General features: G+C 47.6%; 2 protein-coding genes across 7 annotated transcripts in view; one reads left to right on the top strand and one right to left on the bottom strand.

Annotated features, from left to right (window-relative positions):
- Positions 1–5,016: 5,016 nt before the first annotated feature.
- On the top strand, positions 5,017–12,105 carry LOC137444304 (zinc finger protein 3-like). Of its 3 annotated transcripts, none has more exons than XM_068144840.1 (4): positions 5,017–5,052; positions 5,842–6,009; positions 9,097–9,180; positions 9,626–12,105. In XM_068144840.1, exons 3-4 carry the CDS (start codon positions 9,132–9,134, stop codon positions 10,543–10,545), a joined length of 969 nt encoding a protein of 322 aa, XP_068000941.1. In that variant the 5' UTR covers positions 5,017–5,052; positions 5,842–6,009; positions 9,097–9,131; the 3' UTR covers positions 10,546–12,105. The 3 variants fall into 3 exon arrangements, with proteins under 3 accessions (XP_068000941.1, XP_068000940.1, XP_068000943.1); XM_068144839.1 differs by having other exon boundaries at positions 9,094–9,180; XM_068144842.1 differs by having other exon boundaries at positions 9,094–9,196.
- A 5,508-nt stretch (positions 12,106–17,613) lies between these two features.
- ILDR2 (immunoglobulin like domain containing receptor 2) overlaps positions 17,614–25,307 on the bottom strand; it is a 50,458-nt gene continuing 42,764 nt past the window's right edge. For all 4 annotated transcript variants that reach the window (XM_068144682.1, XM_068144683.1, XM_068144684.1 and 1 more), the window contains one exon: positions 17,614–24,651. In XM_068144682.1, coding sequence (XP_068000783.1) covers positions 24,616–24,651 — 36 coding nt within the window. In that variant the 3' untranslated portion in view covers positions 17,614–24,615. The remainder of the gene's footprint in view (positions 24,652–25,307) is intronic.

The raw sequence follows: 25,307 nt of genomic DNA, 5'->3' as shown, positions 1-25,307 counted from the left end.
TTTGTAAACAAAATGACACATCAAAAACAGCAGGTCTGTGACATGCACCCTTCTGGTTGGTTGGCTGGGGGGCAGGGGGTCGGGTTTATGTGGGTTGGGGTTTTTTTTGGGATGGGGTAGGTTGGGTTTGGTTTGGTTTTAATTTGGAAAAACTGTCATTTATCCACTCTGGGTAAGCTTGAATCAAAGCTAGCAAGTAGCTCGTAGCAACAAAGGGTTGTGATTACTCCTGGGCTGCCCTGATCCTGCTAGCCCCAGCCACTCACAGGTGTCCTTGAGTCTTCTGGCAGAAAGCTCTTCTCTCTGCATCCATTTTTAAGGCTGTTAGCAGATTTCATCCAAGACAAGAAGCTCAAAGCAGCAGTTACTACCAAGGCATAGTAGTAATACCTTAAGCTGGAATCTTCCCAGAGTACTGGCACATATTGTAGTCTGAGTAAGGTGCATCTTTGAAATACAGTGAAGTTGCCTGAAAAACAGGACATGGCACAGTGTTTGGCAGTTCACTTTTCCATGTTTTTCTGTGAGAACATGCCTAGCTTTGGGCTGTTGCATTTCAGCATTGGTAGAGGAACTGCTTGCTTTCTGACTTTTCCATCACTCTGGTCTTAGCTTGCTTCCTATTATTTTTTGCCCTGAAATGTGATGGAGATGTGGAGATACTCAAAACCTAACTGGACATGGTCCTAGGCAGTAGCCTGCTCTGGCTGACCCTGCTCAAGCACTGAGTTGTACTAGATTATCTTCAAGGGTGCCTTCCAACCTTAACCACTACATGATTTTGCAATTCCTGTTTCAGAAATTATTTGGGAAAACAAACAAACCAACCAACCAAAGCCCAAAACTGTGGTAAGCAAAGGGATGTTATTATCTTCTTGGAAGGCATGGCACTTAACACTTTGCAGTGTTAACAATCAACATCCTCTAGCCTACAGAAAACTTCATGTGTTGATGAGGCTGAAACACTTGGAGTAGTGGTTCCTGTTGAATGACACTGAAGAAGTAAGTAAGACAGCAAACAACTCTTGACATTCATGTCTCTCTTAGCAGCTGTGCAGAGTGTCAGTGATATATGAGTGATAAACACATCACTCTGCGCCAAAAGCTCTTTCAGTGCAGGTGAAAATGGTTGATCATTACATGAGTTTAAGAAATAGTCTTCAGTGGACAGCCACAATCTTTCATATGCCTTTAGTGAACTTCCCTCCTTCTATTCAGGTGGCAGCTCTGCTGAGTGTAAATGAGTTACTGTAAAAGTTGCTGGGTAGGTATGGCTGTCCTTTCAGCACTACAATACCAAGAGGATGACAGAGCTGAAGGTTTGCTAGAGCTTACTGCAATAATGAAAAAGTATTACTTTCGTATATAGTACTTGTTCTCTATTGTCATCCTCACCAGGGCTTTTTCAATGCTTTTCTCCAACAAGCTCTTCCTTAGAAGTGGGGGGGTTCATGATTTCAAATATGTGAGCATGCTGGGATTTTTAAGGACAAAATACTTTAAATTTTAAAGGCAAGGAACCTTTAAAAATTGATCTATTTGCTTTGTCAAAACCACAGAATCAAACAGATCAGAGCTGCCAAACAGAAAGGGACCTGGGGGTGCTGATTGACAGCTGCCTAAACATGAGCCAGCAGTGTGTCCAGGTGGCCAAGAAGGCCAATGGCATCCTGGTCTGCATCAGGAAGAGTGTGGCCAGCAGGAGCAGGGAAGTCATTACACTCCTATACTCTGCACTGGTTAGGCCACACCTTGAGTACTGTGTCCAGTTCTGGGCCCCTCAGTTAAAGAAGGACATTGAGACACTTGAACGTGTCCAGAGAAGAGCAACGAGGCTGGGGAGAGGCCTTGAGCACAGCTCTGTGAGGAGAGACTGAGGGAGCTGGGGTTGTTTAGCCTGGAGAAGAGGAGGCTCATTAGTCTCTACAACTCATTAGTCTCCACAACTACCTGAAGCGGGGTTGTAGCCAGGAGGGAGTTGTCTCTTCTCCCAGGCAACCAGCACCAGAACAAGAGGACACAGTCTCAAGCTGCACCAGGGGAGGTTTAGGCTGGAAGTGAGGAGAAAGTTCTTCACTGAGTCGTTCACCATTGGAATGTGCTGCCCAGGGAGGTGGTGGAGTCACCGTCCCTGGAGGTGTTCAAGAGGGGATTGGACATGGCACTTGGTGCCATGGTCTAGTCATGAGGTCTGTGGTGACAGGTTGGACTCGATGATCTTTGAGGTCTCTTCCAACCTTGGTGATACTGTGATACTGTAACAAACAAACAAAAAAAGACTTCCAAATCGCTACCCAGCTGAAGCTCAAAGTTCTCAAACACTGACATTTTTTCTGAAGTAAAAAAAAATGGAGCTAAGACTTTGCCAGGGTGGTGTTTCTGAACTCATACGTTTTGAAATGTAGTAACTTCCGTGATAGCATCTGTCTAGCAATGCTGGCTTACCATTTGCATCAGCCTAGAGACACTTTGCTTTCTTCACTTTTCCTTGCAATGTCAGGTTACCCATTTTGTGGACTTTTTTCCTTTGTACATTTTTAAGACAGCCAAAACTGTTTCTGAAGATTTCTCCCAAATTACCAATTTTTAGTTCTTGGATTGCCTGCAGGGTGCCACATGCATGGTAACCCACAATCACCCATATCTTTGCCACAGAATCACAGAATTGTTGATCTGAAGAGACCTCTGGAGTCCTGTCTCCTGCACAAAGCAGAAATATTTATCACCAGCACCAGATCTGCTCAGCCATGGCTTCAACAACCTGCAAGGGCAGAGACCCATCAACCACAGAATCACAGTATCACAGTATCACCACGGTTGGAAGAGACCTCAAAGATCATCAAGTCCAACCTGTCACCACAGACCCCATGACTAAACCATGGCACCAAGTGCCATGTCCAATCCCCTCTTGAACACCTCCAGGGATGGGGACTCCACCACCTCCCTGGGCAGCCCATTCCAACCAGGGTCTCTCTTTCATCCTTTTGCATACATTTGTACCTTGACTGTGAATATATTGATCTTCAACCATCCACATTTCTCAGCAAACATGCTACACACTACGGGCATGACAAGGATAGAGCAATTTGCCTGTCAGCTGAACTGCACTGTAAATTTATGAGGCTATGTTTTCCCTCTCATTCTATTCAGTATTCCCATCTTATTTTGTTGACATTCATTTCTCCATCTGTCCACAGCCGGTGAAATTAGTCTATCAGTCTAATGAGCCCATATCAGTCATCACTTCTCAGTCATCAGAGAGTCTTTAATGCAAATTGATGCTTAAACCTTAGCAAACAAAGCCTTAGCTTGACAACACTGATCCCTGTTCATTTCTGTCTTAAGTTTAGGGCACACAGTTGCTGACAAATTCCAATTGCTTGTGCCCTGCTAACAACATCTTGAAGTGGAAACGGAATAAGGAGGCTTTGAGAGGATTTTTCACTTTGTTAGTAGGAAAGATTTCCAGATTCCTGGAAAACATCTGTGTGCACTCCAGGTCCTCATGTCATGGCCAGACTGTTTTGTACTACTGCTAAGCACAGACTATCTATTTAGGTGGTTTAGCTTCTAGAAAGGCTGGGTAATTTTATGTATCGCCTTGAAGCAAGTGGTGGTTTGAAAAAACACCACCCAAACCAGCAATGTATTTATCTGTTGGGATACAGAGGCCAAGGAGAAAAGCTGCTTGTCATTCATGGCCTACTGGCATGAAGTGCATCTGCTGTCTCCCACCTGTGGCCACAGGGTGGCTTTCTCTGTGTTCAAACCACTCCCGATTACCTGGTAAGCTGGCAGAGAAACCCACTTCAGTGTGGCAAGAAAACAGCAAGCATTCAGGTCACCACAAGAAAAGTTGTGGTCCCACAGATGGCTGCTCCCTGTCAGGCGTGAGATGCAGCCTCCATGGAATCCAACTTCCAGCTCTGCAAGGCCAAGGGAACAAACACACCCGCACTGCACTAGAAAGCTGCCAGCTGGGCTAGTGCTGGAGGCCTGTGATGCAGTGGGTACATCCAAGTGCAGGTTCGTAGCAGTAAGCAGAGTCTCTAAGTGCAGAGTCATGCCAGGGACTGCTCTAAGTGCAGTCATGCAGAGTCATGCCAGGGACTGCCCAGGGAGAGGGCTGCCTGGTGTACCCCAATGCAACAGCTCTTCAGTACCAGCACTTGTGTTCCAGTGCCCTGAAGGGAGTCTCCAGGCCATGAACTTAGGTTCAGAACTGCAGAGGCCTATGTTAACCCATTCCTGTGTCACCTACTGCATAGGGTGAACTCTAACGTGAGGGAAGAACTGATTTATAAACCTAAGCTCTCAGACTTCCTACCCCATTTCATGAAAACAGGTAGCCACCTGCTTTCACCCCTCCAGGTATGAGTTGCCTGGAGAAGTTAAGGAAAGCTAGGATGATGTGGTAAAACCATGTGTACATTTCTTTCCCCTGGGGAAACTCTAAATGAGGCAGCAAGTGCAGAACAAAGTGACTGTCTCCCCAGCCTTGCATGGCGCCGTGTCCTCACCAGGAGGTGCTGTGTGAGAGCTGTTCTACGCCCTGCTTTCTATCACAGACGAGTCCTATGCACTCCCACCTCAGCTGCTTCCATCCTGCCCTACAGCTAAGCTTGGCGGCTTGGTGCCAAAGCAGCCGCCCGCCCCAACGGAACGCGCCTTGGCAAATACAATCTGTACATGGGCCATAACACAACAGTGCTGCCTCAACACCCTGCAGAGTGCGAGGGCCCGCCTCCAGGCAACAGCCAATGAAGCGGTGCTGGATTCTTGAATCTTACTCTTGGTTCCTAAACAGCAGCGATAGACGCGAGTAATCCACCCCTCCTCCCACCTGGTCCCAGCGCACGTCCCCAGGCACATAGGTGAAGGGCGTCAAGCCGAGAGGCGCTGGGCGGCGAAGCTCGCCCTGCAAGGAGCTCCTGGCCGCCAGGAAGCCTCCCCGCCGGGCCGAGCCCGAGTCCGGCGGCGCCTGCCCCGCCCAGGAAGCGCCCTTTGGCCCGGGAGCAGGAAGCGGCTGCGGGCGCGCCGGGCGCTGCGGAGGTAGGCAGGGCGCTGCACGGCGGGGCCGGGCCGTGCCTCCCGCGCTCGCTCGGCTGCGGGACGGGGCGAGGGGCAGGGCCGGGGGTGCCTGCGCGACTCTGCGCCGCCACTCGGAGGAGGCCAGCCGCGCCCAGAGCCGTCGCCTGCCGGCCCTGGGTTCGAAGGAGCTGCCTGCAGAAGACAAAATGCAGCTCGGAGAAGGGGATGGTCAGCTTGTCCCTTTCAAGACCCCGCTCTGGTGTAGCTGCCACCCTTGTCCGCTTGCATCCCTTACCCATTTCCGTTTCTCCCTTCCATGCCTTTCACCTGCCGCAGAGCCAGTACGTACCTGCCCCCCGTACCACCAAGTGCGTTTGATCGCTGTTACAGACAGGCAGCTCTGCATTCCTGCCCCTGCTCTCAGGAGAATCCTTGCTCCCAAATACTACACCTACCCCTTCCCGCACACACCCTGCCTTTGGGCTCTCTGGCCCTGCGTTCAGCTGTAGTGCTCCCATTCTGCCCTCTGTGTCTTGCTCAGCACGCCCCCCGCTCCGCGCCAGCATTCCTGGCAGGGCACTGGTCGCAGGGCTAGGCAGGAAGGCAGTCGCTGACAAGCTCCGTCCGTTATCAAACGAATCTGACGGTAAAGAAAAAGGGAGCTCAGAACTCTCTACAGCTGCATAATTGTTTTCTATGACCAAAAAAAAGGCCTTCACCTTTTGATTTTAAGGCAAGCACTACCAGTCCCAGGTAATAGTTAAGGGAAGGATTTGAACATCTTCTAAATTGCGGGTTCATGCATTGCAGGCTCATGGTGTGACTGTGCAGAGAGCACTTCACCACTGACAGCACATCAGGAGAGCAAGAAGCTGAAAGCATGGAGCTCTACAGTAGGATGAGCCCTCTAACCTCCACAGCTCATTACAGCCTTGGGAGGAATACAGACCTGAACAGAACAGAAAATAAGTAGCCAAGGTAAAGACATAAATTGTAGGATGCAGCTACAAAATCTATATTTGCTTTCACCATGTGAAAGCCAAGGCCCCAGGGACGGTATGGCATGTTTGCAAAGACCCTGCGGGAGGTCCAGATTAGATACCCTCCATACCATGTTTTATCAAAGCAGTGAATGTTGCCTACAGTGACCCCACACACCCACCAACACAGTCTTCCTGGTTTTGTTTCCACATAACACAGCAGTAGCATGATTAAACTCAAGGCTATGCTTCTGCTAGTTACAGATGAGATCCCTAAAGAAATGTGCCCTCCTTTCACTTGAGGTTGCCTGCCTTCTGCTGAGTTGCCATAGCAAACCTGAGCATCACAAATTATGTGTCAGTGGCAAACCCAGCTAGGAAATTTTTGTAGGGTCTGAAGGTAATCACAGAATGGTTTGCATTGGAAGAGACCATAAAGATCATCTAGTTCCAACCTCCCTGCCATGGGAAGGGAATCTTCCACTAGGCCAAGTTGCTCAATACCCCACCCAAACTATACCTTTAACATTTACAGGGATGAGGCATCTACAGCTTCTCTGGGCAACTTGTTCCAAAACCTCACCAGCTTCACAGTTAAGAATTTTTTCCTTACATCTAATCTAAATCTACTTTCTTTCAGTTTAAAGCCATTACTTTTTATCACTGTATTCACTAATAAGGAATCAGGCCCCATCTTTCCTGTAAGCCCCTTTTAGGTACCAAAAGGCTACAAGAAGGTCTCCCTGGAGACTTACATTCTCCAGGCTGAACAAACCCACCTCTCTCAGACCATCCTCATAGAAGAGATGCTCCAGCCCTCTGATCGACTTTGTGGCCCTCTTCTGGACCTGCTTAAGCAAGTCCATGTCTTTCTTACATCAAGGGCTCCAGAGCTGGGGTCTCACTACAGCAGAGAAGCGGGACAGAATCACCTCCCTCCACCTGCAGGTCACACTTCGATGCAGCCCACAATGCAATTTGCTTTCTGGGCTGCAAGTGCACATTGCTGTCTCCATTTTTCATTCACCAGCACTCCAAAGTCCTCCTCTTCAGGGCTGCTCTCAATAGAGAAGGAATTCTTCTGCTTGCTTAGATGTTTCCCCAGGTGGTGATTGTTGGACATTTATCAGATGCTGTACCACCTCTGAAATGCTGATGAATTTGCTCCTACAAAGTTCCTGTTCACTGTTCACTTTAGGGAGAAACCCTGCTGTTTGTGGTTAGCTGCCTAGGGGGAAGGTCTCTATGTGTATATGGTTTTGACTCCACCTGCTCTCATACATACTTGCCACACGCGAATCCCAATGGTTGGCTTGTACTGCCAAACTTGGCAGCAGTAATTCTCCTTGGTAGCAAAGTCGTCAAGCCTGTAGGGCTGCAGAAAGCAACCTCCCTTTGTATATCAGTTTGGAACTGCTGGAAATGATCCATTTGCAGGGGTGGTCCACTTCAACATTCAGCAAATAATTGAAGTAGGGACTCAGATTATTAAGTTTTAAGACTTTTTTTTTCCCCTAAGGCTCTTTTTCTATGATTTTTTTTCCTGCATGGTTCTGCAGTTCAAGATTGCAGCCTTTCTCCTTTGCTTGCTTCCTTTATTTCTGTCCAGCTTTTCCACAGAATAAGAGACTTCAAGACTGGTGGTTTTGTAATCCCTTCCCTTCATGTGAGTTGTCTCTTTGATTCTGACACTATCTAATCCCTTATTACCTGATACCAGTTGCCATGTATCTGTTGGTGATGGATGAAGTGGTCCAGGACTGGACACGCATCAGATTACAGTTTGTTTGCACCAAAGCTCATCTGTCCAGTCAGTCAGTTCCATTTGGAGCTTGAGTAGTTACCCAGAGGTATTGGTTGTCCAGAGAGATTGGTAGCTTGAAGCATAGTTCAGGGAGTATATTTTTGAAGTGATAAAAACTAGTATTAAGTGACTATAAAGATTAAGGTAGGGGGAAGAGAGGAAAATTGTCTGAAGTGCCTTAAACATAGTCCCATAAGTGATCTCAGCTTTAGCTCTGATGCCCATCACTCTGGTCCTAGGCTCATCTCTGTAGTATCCTTTCCCTGCCATCTTTGATTCTTACTCTAAAAAATAAAGTGGAACTCCTACCACTTAGTATCATAGTATCATAGTATCAGTCAGGGTTGGAAGGGACCACAAGGATCATCTAGTTCCAACCCCCCTGCCATGGGCAGGGCACCCCACACTAGATCAGGCTGGCCAGAGCCTCATCCAGCCTGGGCTTAAACACCTCCAGGGACGGGGCCTCAACCACCTCTCTGGACAACCCATTCCAGGGCTTCACCACTCTCACTCTCCTCCTCACTTCATTTTCTTTGTTCTTCCCCATTTTTTCTGCAGCAACTGTTAATGCTTTTCCTCTTGGTGCTGACTGCTCTTGCTTACTATTTGTCTGGTTTGGTCCTTAAAATAGTAAACGCTAAGTAAAAACTCTTGTCTTTGCTGCTGATTATATTTGTAAGAGTCTGCTGCCCAAGAGCTGCATACATGATGATTGTTGGAGCTCAGTAGGGATGCCCAGATGGGAACTAAGAGAATCCAGCTGGAGCAGACCAGACATCAAATTGCCTGTTCTGTTCAGTTTTGCTACCTCAGCCTAAGAATCTTGGACGAGAAAGACGAGATGAAGTAGCAAGTAAGAAAATCAGGTTCTGGTGACTAAAGAGCCATTTTTCATTTAAAATGATCTTAGGAAAGTAATTAGTCTTGACTGTCCCTATTAAAGACATTTAAGTACATCTGAGTTTTGCTTTTTGCCTCTGCCTATGATTGCTGTCAACCAATTCCAAGCCCAGCACATCTGGTGTATGTCCTGTTGTATATCACATATTGGAAGAGGGGCAACCCTGAATTAAGGGCAATGTCTTGACACCAGACACTTCAGAAGTGCACAAGATGTCCATAAATATTTGTTGCTCAGTTGACTTCATTCTTTTATGCAACATCTTGGTTTGTTCCTGATATTCAGCAGGGGCAGTAGAATTTAAGACATATGACAAGCTCTTGCTGAACATTAAACTAAGATTGCTTTTGTTTGCTTTTGTTTGCTTTTGTAAGAAGGATTCCTGATCGCTGAACCTGACATAACTGCCCAGATGCACCAAGAAGAACAAGATCATGAGCCTGTGGAGGAGATGCACATGGGTAAGGGACAAGTTAGGTAAGTTTATAAACACAGAGCAAGGAGAATGCTCTTTGAGCTGCCTCAGTGTTATTTAAGCCACTTCATGTCATGCAGGTCACACAGGCCTACTCTTTGCCCCTCAGGGCAGGCGGACAGCCTGCCTTTGTCAGCCTGCTGTTAAGAGTATGTATAAGAAGACAGAATGTTAAGACAAAGTGTGATGACTTCTTAGAAGCAAGGAGACACCTGTAACATTGCCCTTGGCTCTGCTGTTCACAGCAAGTCTTCTCTGGGCCACATGACAAAGCCATGCAGTCCTTCCTGCAGCTAGGTTTCCATTTGCAACCAGTCTTCCTTTTACATGCATCTACATGATGCATACCATACTCTCTAGGATAACAGCTTGCCCATTCTCTGCTGTGCCACTCCCCACCAACAATCACAATTAATCAAACATTTTTCCAGGTGGTGAGCTTGGTCACCTTCCAGATCACCTTGCAAGCACAGATCTGCAGGACATATTGGCAGTGGGGTCTAGAGGAGGAGACGAAACGTTTGGGGTCAGCCACAGAAGTCAATACAGTTCCTCAGAAGCTCAGCAAGGTGGCTGTGAGGAGGAAGAAGAGGCTAAGCTGCCCTGCTCTGATACCAGCCTGGTGAAAAGACAGGAGAGAAAGATGGCAGCAGCCTCACGGCAAGCTCCTCATACAGAGCGGCCCACCATCTGCTCCGAGTGTGGCAAGGGCTTCAGTCGGAGCATCCATCTCGTCCAGCACCAGCGAGTGCACACTGGAGAGCGCCCGTTCCTGTGCAGGGAGTGCGGCAAGGACTTCAGCCAGAGTTCCCATCTCATCCAGCACCAGCGGGTCCACACAGGCCAGAAACCCTACACCTGTTCTGAGTGTGGGAAGAGCTTCAGCCAGAGCTCCAATCTCCTCAAGCACCAGCGTATTCACACTGGGCTCAAACCTTACGTGTGCAGTGAGTGCGGGAAGATATTCAGTGACAGCTCCACTTGCATCAAACACCAGCGTATGCACACAGGTGAGCGGCCCTACAAGTGCCTGGCCTGTGGGAAAAGCTTCAGCCAACACTCCCACCTCATTCAGCACCAGCGAGCCCATGCCGGTGTCCGGCCTTATGCCTGCGGTCACTGTGGCAAATGTTTTGGGCAGAGCTCTGACCTTATTAACCACACTCGTACCCACACAGGGGAGAAGCCTTACAAATGCAACCAGTGCGGCCGTGGCTTCAGCGGCAATTCCAACCTCATCAAGCATACCCGCATCCACACTGGGGAGCAGCCCTACCACTGCACCCAGTGTGGGAAAAGCTTTCGGTTCCAGCCCCAGCTGGTACGCCACCAGAAGCACCACACACAGTAGCTGGTGGAGAGAAGGCCACATAGACCATAGGCAGCTTCTCCCTGGAGAGGGAGCTCTCGGAGCCTGTCCCCTTTCATTCTGGGTAAACCTGTTTGTGAACACTGCCCAGACACTTGAGCAAAGGGGGAGACCACTGCCAAATGAGCTAGTACATGTTCAGTGTGGTGCGATGGTTGTTCTGAGCCCCTCTTCTGGGGACAGGGAAAAGAAAGGTGCTTATCCATATGGTATGTTCAAGGCCAAGAGGAGAACATAGAGATGTTCCAAGGATCAGTGCCTTTTGCTGTTATTTCTAGTGGGAGATTATTTTTATCCCAGTAAAAAGCAGGTACATCTGTATAAGCTTTCCCTTGTGGTAGGGACACAGCCTGGGATGATCACTTCCCTTAGAATCCACATCTCCCCCTTGCCAGTGTTCTTGTTTCCAGGTGGCATTAGCATCTATTTATTTCAAAACCCCACAGCACTGCTGGCTGCCTCTGCATATGCATTGTGAGCCCAGTTGAGGCACTGCTGGGGCTATGTCTGTGGAACAGTGTTTTTCCTGGGTGGTATGGTTGCTAAGCTGACAGTGCCACGAATTACACTGCTGCCTTACAGCTTAGTCCTCAGCAGCACTTAAGTAAATTAACATCCTAATAGGTATTTCTCTCAGATTCTTGTTTAGGTGCTTTTGTGAGTAGCACTTTATGAATGTTTTTATAAAGCTTTTTAAAGTATTTAGGATGACATTTTAAATTGTGATCTTCTAATTGTGGTTTGGTGAATAGGAAAAGGATGGCATTTGAAAAATCAGCTCTGTCAAGCTTTGGTTTTATATTAAATGTTAAACATCTTTTCTTGCATAAAACTTTTTAACTCAAACGTTGTGGCTTTAAGTTGTTGGTGATGACAAAGAAGTAATTATGATGTCCTCCATTTCTGGAATTTCTGTGATATTTTTGTGAGTGGTTTTGACATCTTTAATAATGACTTTCTAAGGAATATCAAGGAGGCAGGCTTCTGAGAAAGCAAAAGGAACTCACCTCTGAAGAGGTCACTCTGAGGAGGAGAATACTACTACTGGGAGTGGGTCCTTAAAAGGAGTTCCAGCTCAGGCAACCACTTGGTACAGGGGAGGAGAGAACTGGCAGTATTAACAAAGATGTTAAAAGCTCTAGCATAGAACTCCCTGTAATGAATGTGGCAGTGTATACTGAAACGCCTGTTCCACCCACAGAGCCAAATGGGAAGAAATCAGTGTGCCTCAGGCAAGAAAATGAAGTGATCAAACCTGTGGTGCTGTAGAATTTTTTATTTTCAGCACAGCAGATCGGCCTAACGCCAGCAGTGAGCTCTCACATGGAGGTGCGCTCCCAAATGGGGGCTTATCGCTAATGGCAAAGAGAATGCCCAGCGTGAAGAGAACTGGATCTTGGGGAAAGAAGCAAGCTGTGAACAGAAGGAGTGTGGCTGGAATTACTGGTTGAGTAATGCAGATACACTCATATGTCCCTCCTTAGTCACCAGTTGCTGTCGCAGAGGGCACAGCTTCACACTCCCCTGGCGTGAAGATCTGGTTTAAATAGTTTGGTCTCATAGAATCAGTAAGGTTGGAAGAGACCTCATCAAGTCCAACCTATCACCCAGCGCCTCATGACTACTGAACCATGGCACCAAGTGCCACATCCAATCCCCTCTTGAACACCTCCAGGGACAGGGACTCCACCACCTCCCTAGGCAGCACATTCCAATGGCCAATTACTCTTAGCAGAACTAAGAAACGACATCTGAGGACATTTTCTATACTACACCTTTTATATTCTCTCTCTTAGTGCAGGAAGAACAAGCAGTAGGCAGTTTTGGGACCAGCCTTTTTCCAGGAAAGGCAACCAAAAATGCTCTGAGAACTCACCTGTAACTGTGCTGTATGATTCTGATATTTTGGAGGCCTGACTTGCATGTTTCAACAATGCCAGGTTGATATCTAACTAGACATGGCTCAGACCACATGCTAGTTTTGGTGCACCTGTGCCCTAGTCTCCTTGACATGTGGCTCTCTCATGGTTAACTGGTGGTCTTTCAGGAGCAGTTGGAGTTACTGAACAAGCACTATTGAAAACAATTTTACTGCAGAATATAACAGAGAGTATAGTGGCCTAATATGTTATGCAAAGTGGACGTTCAGGGACCGAGCACCCAGGTTCACTCCCTAGGGATGTACTACATGTGAGTGCAGGCATAACCTAAGGGCACCAATAGCTGAGTAGGGTGATCAACACTCATGCAGCATGCTACTACTGTGCTGCTACTTAATGTGTTGAAGCACACCAACACCTTCCCCTTCACTTTGCTCCTGTGCTTGCATTTAGTGATTATTTGCAGGCAGCTGTTTCCTTTTCTCCTCCAGGCTCTCACTGATAGCTGCTTTGCAAACACGAGCCTCCCTCATTAGTTTAAACAGTTTGTCCAATATTTTGACCATGGATTCTTTGTTTTTCCCATTAATTGGAACAAATTTAATCATTAAATCAGTGTAATTGAAGAGCTTAAATAGGAAATTAGTTAAGCTTTGCTGCAAGGGCTGCTGCTTAATTGATTTGCCCACAAGTTGAGCTTTTCACAGAAGTGCACAGATCTCAAATTTCCCCAGCAGTACTCGGGATGCTGCCCACATTCTTCCTTCCAAAGATTTCTGCAGTAGTACAAAACTCTACTACTGCTCTTCAAATGCATTTTGAAATGTGTTCCCTGCTTACAGCACATGTTTGGGTGTTGAGCTTTTGGACTTGTACTCGATGTGAAATACTTTAAAACCCCTTATTGGGAGCTCTATAACTCCAGACTCATTGATACAATAAGGGAGGCTAGAACACTTAGAAGTGTTTCAGCTACAATGCAGCATCTTTGCTTAAATCAGAAGTGTCTCTCATCAGGATGACAGGCTGTCCATGGAGACATCTTGATTAGAGAGCTCTGCTGCAGTAACTTTCCTTTTACAGCTATTCACAAGAACCAGCCTAAGTTGCATCTTACTGAAACTGGGGGGGTGACATTTTCCACCATACTGGCCTGAACAAGAGGGCAGCCTCAGTTCTCTCTTCTCAGAAGTGAAGATGAAAATTACTATTATAAATACACACTTCTGTTAAAAAAATAATAAAGCCACAAACAAACAAACCACATTTCCCTTCCTCAGTCCTCCTGAAAACATACCTTAGGCTTCGAGTTCGCTACCCACACAAGTTCTGTCACCTTGGTCATCAAGTAAAGGGTCTATTTGTGCGTGGGAACAAGTTCTCACTTAGTCTTGGTGGCTCAGTTCAGGAAAGGTACAGGTTTCAAGCTGCATCTGTTAGTTCTGGCTGCTAGGGGTGCACTGTTCACACTCTGGCTGCACTACAATGCATGTAGACAGTGTTTTGCTCTTTTAAGTAGTTTTACTTCCCAAGAAATCCTAAGAACCCAAGTGTGCTGATAGTTTCAGTGCAAGTGGGTACAGTCAGCATGGCTTCACCAAGGGCAAATCCTGCCTGACCAACCTGGTGGCCTTCTCTGAACAGGTGACAACATTAATAGAAGAGGGGCGAGCAACTGATGTCATTTACCTGGAGCTGAGCAAAGCCTTCGACACTGTCCCGCACCACATCCTGGTCTCCAAGCTGGTGACACAAGGGTTTGATGGGTGGACCACTAGATGGATAAGGAACTTGGCTTGATGGCCGCACCCAAAGAGTGGCTGTCGATGGCTCCATGTCCCAGTGGAGGCCAGGGACAAGCGGAGTCCCTCAGGGATCAGTCCTAGGACCAGGCTTGTTCAACATCTTTGTGGGTGCCATGGACAGTGGCATTGAGTGCACCCTCAGCAAGTTTGCTGATGACACCAAGCTGTGTGGTGCAGCAGACACGCTGGAGGGAAGGGAGGCCATCCAGAGGGACCTTGACAGGCTGGAGAGGTGGGCACAAGCCAACCTCATGAGGTTCAACAAGGCCAAGTGCAGGGTCCTGCATCTGGGTCATAGAATCATAGAACCATAGAATCAATAAGGTTGGAAGAGACCTCAAAGATCATCAAGTCCAACCTGAAAGGATTTGTGTCACACAGTGGGGACAAACTGAAAGCACAACTCCTGTGATAAGTGGTCCTGTGCAACTTCAGGTATTTTTTTCAGGCTCATTTCTCCAGTTCAGAAATGGCTCTAAATCACAAGCTTCTCTCTACAGCCAAACGTTCTGGACAATCTGCGCCTGAACTCCGAAGAGCCTTAGCTATGTGAGGGGTAGCCACAAGTTACAGCAGGAGCTGCACCTCTGGCTTCTACCTTTCCAGCCACGGGTGAATTCCTGGGGAGCTGGGTGACCTCTCAGGATTTCTCTTGTCATGTCTTCCTCACCCCATTAGTCTCCAAGCTACAGGCAGCTTTTCTTCTTGTGGGTTTGGCGATTTCTTCCCTGGAGGGGGAGGGAGCCATGAGGGAAAGAGAAGGAATAAAGAGGCTCTAAGAAACCTCGAGCCTCCTCACACATGGAGGCGGGGGGGAAGAAATGAATGACAATTTTGAGAGGCAAGCTGTTAAGCTCAGAGCTCTTTAACGCTGCACACTGCATTCCCGCAGCCTTTCGCCAGAGCTCCCACTCGCAACAGCGCTGCCGCCGCGGGGACAGCGGCGCTCAGCTCCCGCGCGCCGCCCCTCGCCTCTCCTTGCCGCGCGCCGCCCGTTACCTTCCGTCTGTGCCCGCGCGGCCGCAGGGCGGGCCGCCAGGCGGCGCTCCTCTGCCGCTCCTCCCCCCCCCCCCCCCCCCCCCCCCCCCCCGCTGCGGGCTGTGAAAGGCGCGATGGAAACCCAGTGGAACCCGGGCGGCCGAGCTCGTTGCCTTCTTTGGGCGAAGCAGGAGTTTAATGGACTCCCGTTCCTCCCCTCAGCACAGGAGGGCATGGCGGGGTGTCTGCGTATCTGTGTGTGTGTATAGTTTCGGCTTACCCATATGGGCAATAGAATCACAGAATCAATAAGGTTGGAAAAGACCTCAGAGATCAAGTCCAACCCATCACCCAACACCTCATGACTAACTAAACCATGGCTCCAAGTGCCACATCCAATCCTTCTTTGAACACCTCCAGGAACGAGGACTCCACCACCTCCCTGGACAGCACATTCCAATGGCCAATTACTCTTTCTGCCAAGAACTTTCTCCTCCCCTCCAGTCTAAACTTCCCCTGGCACAGCTTGAGACTGTGTCCTCTTCTTCTGGTGCTGGTTGCCTGGGAGAAGAGACCAACCCCCACCTGGCTACAACCTCCCTTCAGGGAGTTGGAAACAGCAAGAAGGTCTCCCCTGAGCCTCCTCTTCTCCAGGCTAAGCAACCCCAGCTCCCTCAGCCTCTCCTCACAGGGCTGTGCTCCAGACCCCTCTCCAGCTTTGTTGCCCTTCTCTGGACATGTTCCAGCAACTCAACATCTTTCCTAAACTGAGGGGCCCAGAACTGGACACAGGACTCAAGGTGTGGCCTAACCAGTGCTGAGTACAGGGCACAATGACTTCCCTGCTCCTCCTGGTCACACTGTTCCTGACCCAGGCCGGGTAGTTCAGTGTGGAGCCAGAACATTGAAGTGGGAGTGTGATGCAGCCCAGCATCCAGGAGAGGCATCCAGAGCAGGTCTGAGCATGCTGAGGCTTGACCAGCATTGCCCTAGGAAACAGGTGGCCCTGGATTGCTTTCATTTCCACTGCGAGGAACCTGGAGAGCCAAGGGATGACGTGCCTCGCACTGGAACACACAAAACAGAGCTGGGAGCTGAGCACAGTCATCCTGCACCCAGCTGCTGATTATGCCTAGCAGATACGGATATAAACATGAAAGTGCTGTTCAGATTATATCTACGGTGTGGCAGTTTATATCCATTATTTATAACGTGGAGACAGGATCTGAATGAAGCTGTTATAAAACGTGAAATACACTGGTCCGGAGTACTGCAGGCATCAGGACAAAGGGGTCAGCGTGCCAAAAGGAAAGGACATACCTACAGGGAAAAGATAAACTTTCCTAATAAAATCCTCAGAGAAAAGGTTTCTAGGTCTGCAAAACCAAGAGGGAGTTCCTACTTTCTGTGAAGGAGTGTGGATCCACAGGATACTTGTGGGGATTTCTCGTATGAATTTCTTGTATGAAATTATGCTGGGCAGGATCTGCTCATATATCACAGTATCACAGTATCACCAAGGTTGGAAGAGACCTCAAAGGTCATCAAGCCCAACCTGTCACCACAGACCTCATGACTAAACCATGGCACCAAGTGCCACATCCAATCCCCTCTTGAACACCTCCAGGGATGGGGATTCCACCACCTCCCTGGGCAGCACATTCCAATGGCAAATGACTCTCTCAGGGAAGAACTTTCTCCTCACCTCCAGCCTAAACTTCACCTGGTGCAGCTTGAGACTGTGTCCTCTTGTTCTGGTGCTGGTTGCCTGGGAGAAGAGACCAATCCCCACCTGGCTACAACCACCTTTCAGGTAGTTGTAGAGGGCAATGAGGTCTTCCCTGAGCCTCCTCTTCTCCAGGCTAAACAACCCCAGCTCCCTCAGCCTCTCCTCACAGGGCTGTGCTCAAGGCCTCTCCCCAGCTTTGTTGCCCTTCTCTGAACACATTCAAGTGTCTCAATGCCTTTCTTAAACTGAGTGGCCCAGAACTGGACACAGGACTCAAGGTGTGGCCTAACCAGTGCTGAGTACAGGGCACAATGACTTCCCTGCTCCTGCTGGCCACACTGTTCCTGATGCAGGCCAGGATGCCATTCTGAGCTAGGTATGAAATATATGAAGGGGTCTGCTGCTTCACAGAAAAATGCTTGGTTTTTCACCCATTAATCAAAAAAGGGTTGAAAAATCACTTGTGTAAACTGATGGTTTCTTGGGGAAAAAAGCAGGCAAATTGTGCACTGCAGGGTAATAAAAAGGCAGATTGGCAGTAGCTTTTCCTGCTTTTATTCTCCATGGTGACAACTCAAAGCAACAACTTTGAAACTGGAAGCATGGCAAATATATAAATGCTTGGTAACTAGAGATGAGGATGTGTCCCAAAAAGCTATAAAAGTGTTGTATTTTTATTCTACAGAGTATTTGTTATTTCCTTCTCTTCCCCTTATAGAAAATAAGTTTACTACAGATCAGAGGGACAATTGAAGTAAAAAGAAAACAAACAGCAAACAAAAACCCAGTAAAAATTAAACAAACAAAAAAAAAACCCAATCAAACAAACCCCAGCCAACTACAGCAAAGAAAGCCACTCACTCCCTGCATGATGTGTGGGAAATCATCTGTTGTGGGTGAGCAGCAGCAGAAAAACCCAGTTCATGGAGAAACAGCAAGAGGACTATACCCCTGGGCTGAGGCTTTCATGAGGGTCTATGAAAAGTCAGCAGCAGTGAGCACCTAGCTCCCAGCCCAGACTATCCACTGTGTAGATTCTACAAACAAGGGGGTTTGTTGGGACACATGAGAAGGGACAGTGTTGGTGCTCTGCACTTGGTCTGCCTGGAACAGGGATGTACAAGAGGCTTCCTTCACCTCTGAGTTCATTTTGGTATTTGGGGCACAGAAGGCATGCTGTTCTCAGAGCACTAGTAGAGGCTTTGCAGAATTTTTCTGTGTAAAGTGAGCAGGTGGAGAGCCAGCACCAGGCATTAGAGCATAAACCCTTGCTATTTCCTTGAACTGAACCTTGCTTTTAAAATTCTTTTGTCATACTTTCACACTTTCAAACTCAAATGTAACTAATGGCATCTTTTGCTAATCCCATTTGCTTTCTATGACTCATGATACGCTGCTTCTCTCTCGCCACAGCCCTCACCAAGGACAGTGAGCACTGCATGCGCTTGCTTCTGTTGTTTGCACTTCAGAGCTCTGACTGCTGCCATGGGGTTGGAAACAATACTTGTTTTGAAATTATGATCAGCTTTAATTTTTAAAATGTTTCCATTAACATCTCTGCTTGGGCTTGAGAGAATATCTGAAGGACATGGGGGGGTTGTGTTTTGTGTATTACATAATTTTCACTTTTATAGGGGGCAAAAATGTCTTTCTACAAAACACCACTCACTCTGCATCTAAGTTGACTGGAACCACTAAGCACAATGCTGATGGGTAACTGGAAATAGCCAAGGGGTCAGAGAAGGATTACAAGCATGACCAAATAAATGACCAGCAGAAAAGGAGGTGAAGGTCTCTCCTGGCAAAGGCCCTGTGCAGGCAGGGGTGAACGTCACAAAGCAAATACAAAGGTCATAAGTGACCTTATATGGGACTCATCACAGATTCATTCCTTTAGCATTGGCTAACTTGAAGATTTTTCTATTTCTAATCCATCTGGGATGTTAAAGATCATATACGAATTACAGCTGTCCCATCACATTATGTAATTGACCTCCTTTCTGATCTTCCAAGCAATGGGAAAGGAGCTTTAGGAGCCCCAAGTGACAATGAGCATGGTTGCACAGCTGTTGCAGAAAGTACCTATGGCCAGTATAACCCTGTGGAGGTGCTCTACCACAGAGATTTCCGGAGTCATGGGGGCAGATCTGCAGCACCTGGCTTATGCCAAAGGTCTCTGCTCTCAGACTTAGCCAGGAAATGAGCTAAAGCCCCTTTAACTTCTGTTCCACATGTCCTAAACCCTGTACATAGTAACACAGAACGGATCCTTACCCACATCTTTGTGTGAAAGCTCCCTGGACAAAAAAGGAGGCTAGCTCTAAGCAGTTTCTCACCAAAACCATCTCCATGACATTGAAATTATTCTCAGAATAGCCCAGGAATGATAAGCATTGTGCTGTGTGCACATGGCAGGGTTTGACTGCTGAAACATTCTGTGATTGCTCCTTCTCGGGGATCTATATTGGTACAAACCAGGAAGGGGCTGTCCTGCCTCTCTTTAGGGAAGAAGCTTTTGGAGGGACCTTAGTTCAAAAGAGACACTGTCCTTTTTGAATATATGGAGAATTAATTAGCAGGTACTTTGCTCAAGACAACCTGGAACTGCAGGAGCAGGCCAGCAACTTGACCAAGCAAAGCTCTTCTGTGCCATCTCACATCAATGTTATTGGAGGAAGCTGGTCACAGCCCAGGGGTGGTATCCATGTGTGGCTAACTCTTCTGAAAGTCCCTGGAAAAAAATGCTCTGATAATGTCCCTTCCTTCCTCCCTGCAAAAAGGTTCCCTCTTGAAATGCTCAACACTTTCTTTACTACTCCCACAAATTTCTCTGGCCAGTTTTAGCTGACTCAACAGGGCTGGCATGTAAAAGTCTCTTTAGCCATTGCAAAATCATGTCTCTTATGACAACTGTTTTTGTCAACCTAGAGGTGGGTTGTTGGAAAATGTTAGGAAAACAGCATAACTGCTAATCCAGGGGCAGCAGGTACCCAAAGTCACAAGCCAGAATGAGACCTACAATTAAGTGAGTTAGAGAGGGACTCAGAGACATCAGAACAGGAGCTGGGACCTCTTAGGAAAATTCAGCACACAGAGCTGCCAATGCTGGGTGCAGGGAAGGTGAGGTAGGCCCGGGGCATGCTGCTGATGGCCTTCTCTGACTTATTAACAGTACCAAAGGCTGGGATGCTTACAGTTCCAGTCTGCATATGCCAGAACAAAGACTTGAATCAGTTCTGGCTGACTGTCTCAAGTGATGTACGTTGGAGCTTCTCACATTTTTCAAGTATTTGAAGTGCTAGTTTTGTTACTTGTCCATTTCCATGGAAATGGAGTGGTGTGAGGATATTCACACTGCAGCCACCCACTGCACTGTTTACAATGTACTTGAAAGGCATAAGGGGATTATTGAGAAGTCATCACCATTGGTATTTATTTTCCCATTCCATTATGTCAATTTTTTTTTCAGTAGCCCAGATCACATTTCTGACAACACAGCCAAGTTTACTGATGATGCCTGATCTAGGGGTTCCTTTTATTTTTGTTAACAGAATTTACTCAGCATCTCACTGTCTTCTTAGCAAGTCACTGTTGCGATGCTTCATTTTAAAGCCACAAGACCATCATGTCCTTGACATAAGGGAGGCCATCCAGACGGATCTTGACAGGCTGGAGAGGTGGGCACAAGCCAACCTCATGAGGTTCAACAAGACCAAGTGCAGGGTCCTGCATCTGGGTCAAGGCAACCACAGGCACAAATCCAGGCTGGGCAGTGACTGGCTGGAAAGCAGCCCTGAGGAGAGAGACTTGGGGATGCTGGTGGAGAAGCTCAACATGAGCTCTCAGTGTGCACTTGCAGCTCAGAAAGCCAATCAGATCCTGGGCTGCATCAGGAGAAGTGTGGCCAGCAGGTCAAGGGAGGTGATCCTCCCCCTCTACTCAGCTCTGGTGAGACACCATCTGCAGTACTGCCTCCAGTTCTGGAGCCCCTATTACAAGAGGAACCTGGAGGTGCTGGAAAGTGTCCAGAGAAGGGCCACAGGGATGATCAGAGGGCTGAAGCACCTCTCCTATGAGGACAGACTGAAGGAGTTGAGGCTGTTCAGTCTGGAAAAGAGAAGGCTTCAAGATGACCTTATTGTGGCCTTCCAGTATCTAAAGGGGGCCTACAAGAAGGCTGGGGAGGGACTTCTCAGGATCTCAGGTAGTGATAGGACTAGGGGAATGGAATGAAGCTGGAGGTGGGGAGATTCAGGCTGGATGTGAGAAGGAAGTTCTTCCCCATGAGAGTGGTGAAGCCCTGGAATGGGTTGTCCAGGGAGGTGGGTGGGGCATCATCCCTGGAGGTGTTTAAGACCAGGCTGGATGAGGCTCTGGCCAGCCTGATCCAGTGTGAGGTGTCCCTGCCCATGGCAAGGGGGTTGGAACTAGTGATCCCTGTGGTCCCTTCCAGCCCTGACTGATACTATGATAACCCAGGCAACCATATCCTCTATGAAAAGGATTTTAATTTTATGTCAGCAACAAAAACTGATTACTGGAAAATTAGAACTTGAGACTGTAATAACCAGGCTCGTTATTTTCCAGTGCCAGCATCTGCAGGTGTTCTGAGAGATGGCACAGACAAAAACCATTACTTCTCTTCTGAAACAGGAGGCTCCTCACAGCCTCTCCATCACCTTCTGGCCCTCTCTGCCAAGAGTCACACATGTCATCAGGGTTGTGTAATTACAGAGATGGAATCTCTATGTCACCTCTCACCTTTTTGATTTGGTCCACTCGGTGCTGCTGCACACACTGTTTAAAATGAAGAAAACCAAAACCAGCCTGAAGACAAGAGGTTATCAGTGACTGAAAAGTCTTTCAGATTTCAGTAGGGAGGAGGGAATCTAAATTTTAAGAATATCATAGTATCAATCAGGGTTGGAAGGGACCACAAGGATCATCTAGTTCCAACCCCCCTGCCATGGGCAGGGACACCCCACACTAGATCAGGCTGGACAGATTCTCATCCAGCCTGGGCTTAAGCACCTCCAGGGACAGGGCCTCAACACCTCCCTGGACAACCCATTCCAGGGCTTCACCACTCTCATGGTGAAGAACTTCCTCCTCACATCCAGCCTGAATCTCCCCACCTCCAGCTTCATTCCATTCCCCCTAGTCCTATCACTACCTGAGTAAGGTGGAGCCAACTGATAGGTGCTGCCCAGACCCAGCTTCAGGGATTTAAGTAAGACACACTCTGTTGTTTGAGGCTGAGCTTTTTATCACCGGGTAGCACTCACAGAATCATTACCCATAAAACTTTCAATACTTTTCCAGGTACTTGGATTCAGAAGGAATGTTGGGTGGTTCTTAGGAACCCTTGTTTCTACACGTTTCCTTAAGAGACTCAACTCCCACCTACCTATTCATAAACTGGATAAATAAAAGGCAACTTCTTGCACGTAGTGTACAAATGCCCCAGGGACCAGCATCAAGCAAACAAAGCTGATCCCAGCAAGTGAGGGGAAGGCTTGTATTTTTGATCCACACAACTCATTCCTGAGGACTTGACCAAATAAACTACAGTGGCTGAGATAAGGGACAGACATAACCTAAATGAGGAAGAGATATTGACACTCTGACTTTCAGTATGATTTACAAGGTACTGCTCTTCAGAGACCGTTAAATCACCGGTTTGGCCCCTTTCTGACACAGTCACTGCCGCAGATGCACTTTCACATTCCTACACAAAACGTTTGCTGGGTCTGCTGGTAGGAACAGAATAAAATAGAATTAACCAGGTTGGAAAAGACCTTCAAGATCATCGAGTTCAACCTATCACCCAACAACATCTAACCAACTAAACCATGGTATCAAATGCCTCATCCAGTCTCCTCTTGAACACCTCCAGTGATGGTGACTCTACCACCTCCCTGAGCAGCACATTCCAATGGCAAATCACTTTCTGTGAAGAATTTCTTCCTAACATCCAGCCTAAACCTCCCCTGGCACAGCTTGAGACTGTGTCCTCTTGGTCTGGTGCTGGTTGCCTGGAAGAAGAGACCAACCCCCACCAGGCTACAATCTCCCTTCATGCTGAAGGAGCATGAGAAGAGAAACAAGACATGCATTTATCAATTCACCTGCTACCATCAAAACTGCACTGCCCATGAAAAGTATGGACATTACTCTCCTCTGACCATTCCTGGTGAGCTGGCAAAGGAGTGATACAGAAATGAATCATCATTTCCATGGAGAACCACAGTGCTGTTAACACAGGTGTTCAAAACAGTATTGCCAGAGTGAGAACCTGAGGCCAGACAGCTCCCCAGATTTCCAGAGTAACAACAGAGATGGCATTCCAGAGGGTACTAAGTTGATTTTAGGTGCAATAGGGATCACAATACTGGACCTTAAAATGTTCTCATTGTCTTCCCTCATATTTCAGATTTCAGCAGCTAAAAATTACATGACTGCATTATACCCTATGAAAACCACAATGTCAGGCTGCCAAATGGAGTGAAGCACTCACCTCTGAACTCAGCTGTTCCTGAGATAACAGCCACTAAAACCACATCCCCAGTGAAGTGAATTAAATGGGTTTAAGTGAGAAAGCCGACTTTCAATGCTTGTGTTCACCTGCAGTGTTAATGCCTTTTCCACTGCTGTTACTGTCCAGTGTCTGGGAACAAACACCAGAAAGGACCAACACCAGTAGCACAGAATGAAGATCTGCAGCTGCCCTCTCAATAAGACTTTGCTTTTTTACCTTCTTTAAAACAAAAAGGCCACTCACGATGCAGACATGGAAGCAGAGCGCCAGCAGGGCCAGAGCACCGCTTATGATACAATGGAGTAGATAGTGTAGCGTGAAGCTCTACAGGGTCATAGTTCAGCTGCAAGAAAGTGCAACTGTATCAAAACAAATCACAGTCAGGATGGGGAAAACACATCATGCTCTCATTACAATAAAAGCTACTTTGATCCACTTTCAAAACAATACACCAACCTCACCTGCAACTCTCATCACACTATGAACAGAACTTAATATATTGAACAAACCAGCTCATAATTGTCTCTCTCTCTGTTCAGCCCTTGCCAAAGTAATACCTCATCAGTCCTTTTTTATGGTGTCTGAAAGGATGTAGATTTTCCTTCACAATTTAAGGCCCAATCAGCTGGAGGCAGTCAGCAGCTGTAAGAACAAGGCCTCCTCCCAGTATGGGGATGATAGAGACAAGGCTCGAAGTATGAAGACAATTTTGATCCAAAAGAGAACAGAGAGAGAGCAAGCAGTATGCACACAGGCCTCTGCAGATGAGACAGGGCAAGAGGCACAAAGGCAGACTTGCTTATAACAGTTCAGGGCTGTAGTGACAGCAGGGATGTGGCTGCCTTCCAGTGCAGAATGGAGGGCACTGGAAAATGGGGTGCCAAAGAGAGCCCTGCCTCATTTTCCTGGCAGACTCCCAGAGCCTCTGAGACCAAGAGCTGTTCATGGGAGTCCATCGCTTATCAAAGCCTCTGCTCCCCTGAAGAAGCAAACAACTGGAACAGTCCACAACTGACGGCTGCGAAGGTTCACAGAGGCTTGTCTTGCATGTTGCTCCGTATCTCTTCCACTGCAGTCACCTCATGGTGTCCAGCCCATCAACATGACATGCCCACAGTAACTTCAAACCACAAGGGACATCCTTGTTGGGAAATCATTCTGAGAGGAAAAAGAGAAGATGTGAATGTCAAGAAAGCTCCTATGGAACAAAGAGATAGACATAGCTTTGATAGAGATACAACTGAACAGCAACAGCTTTGTCTTCTTGCACCCACTTCCTCACACATGCCACCTGAGCACTGGCCTAACAGCCAAGCTGCTCTACAGAGCAGTCTTCAGCCAGCTCCCTTTCCCTAACAACCATGAACTCAGCAGTTCTCACTAGCCCAGACTGTGGTAGGATGCTTTGCACTTCCTGGTAACCTGTGTGAGGAATGCTTTTGGTGTGCCTGGCCTCACACTTGCCCATGGGAATGCACCCACTGGAGCCTATATCTCACCCCTTCCAGAAGGACAAAATCTCCTATACCACACCTTGCTACTAGCTTTGCCCCAGTCCAGAAGAACAAAGCCTCTCAATCCTGCCTTAACAAGTGCCAAAGCTAAAGCAATGCCCTGTCATTTCTGTAAGCCCTGAGAAAGGTCTCTTCCCTACCGTGATCCTCCAAAACCCTAGATAAACTCCCGCTTCCTTGGATCACCAGGCCACAGAAACCAAAACCATCTCTTACCTCCCCAATTGCAGGCACATCTTGCTCGCCTCTCTATCATGAAGTCCTCTGTAGGAGCTACTTCCCTTTCTGGTCTGCAACACC

The sequence above is a fragment of the Melanerpes formicivorus genome, unplaced genomic scaffold (genome assembly GCF_026170545.1).
Source record: "Melanerpes formicivorus ecotype bairdi unplaced genomic scaffold, bMelFor1.0.p_v2 SCAF_11, whole genome shotgun sequence".
Classification (NCBI taxonomy): Eukaryota; Metazoa; Chordata; class Aves; order Piciformes; family Picidae; genus Melanerpes; species Melanerpes formicivorus.
The sequence above is the reverse complement of the archived record's forward strand: the minus strand, read 5'-3'. Positions and strand labels throughout refer to the sequence as shown.

Bases quoted from the DNA above. Each gene is read 5' to 3' on its own strand.
- LOC137444304 (XM_068144840.1), top strand. From the start codon at position 9,132: ATGCACCAAGAAGAACAAGATCATGAGCCTGTGGAGGAGATGCACATG. The intron at 9,181-9,625 runs GTAAGGGACAAG...ACATTTTTCCAG, and splicing joins TGTGGAGGAGATGCACATGG to GTGGTGAGCTTGGTCACCTT.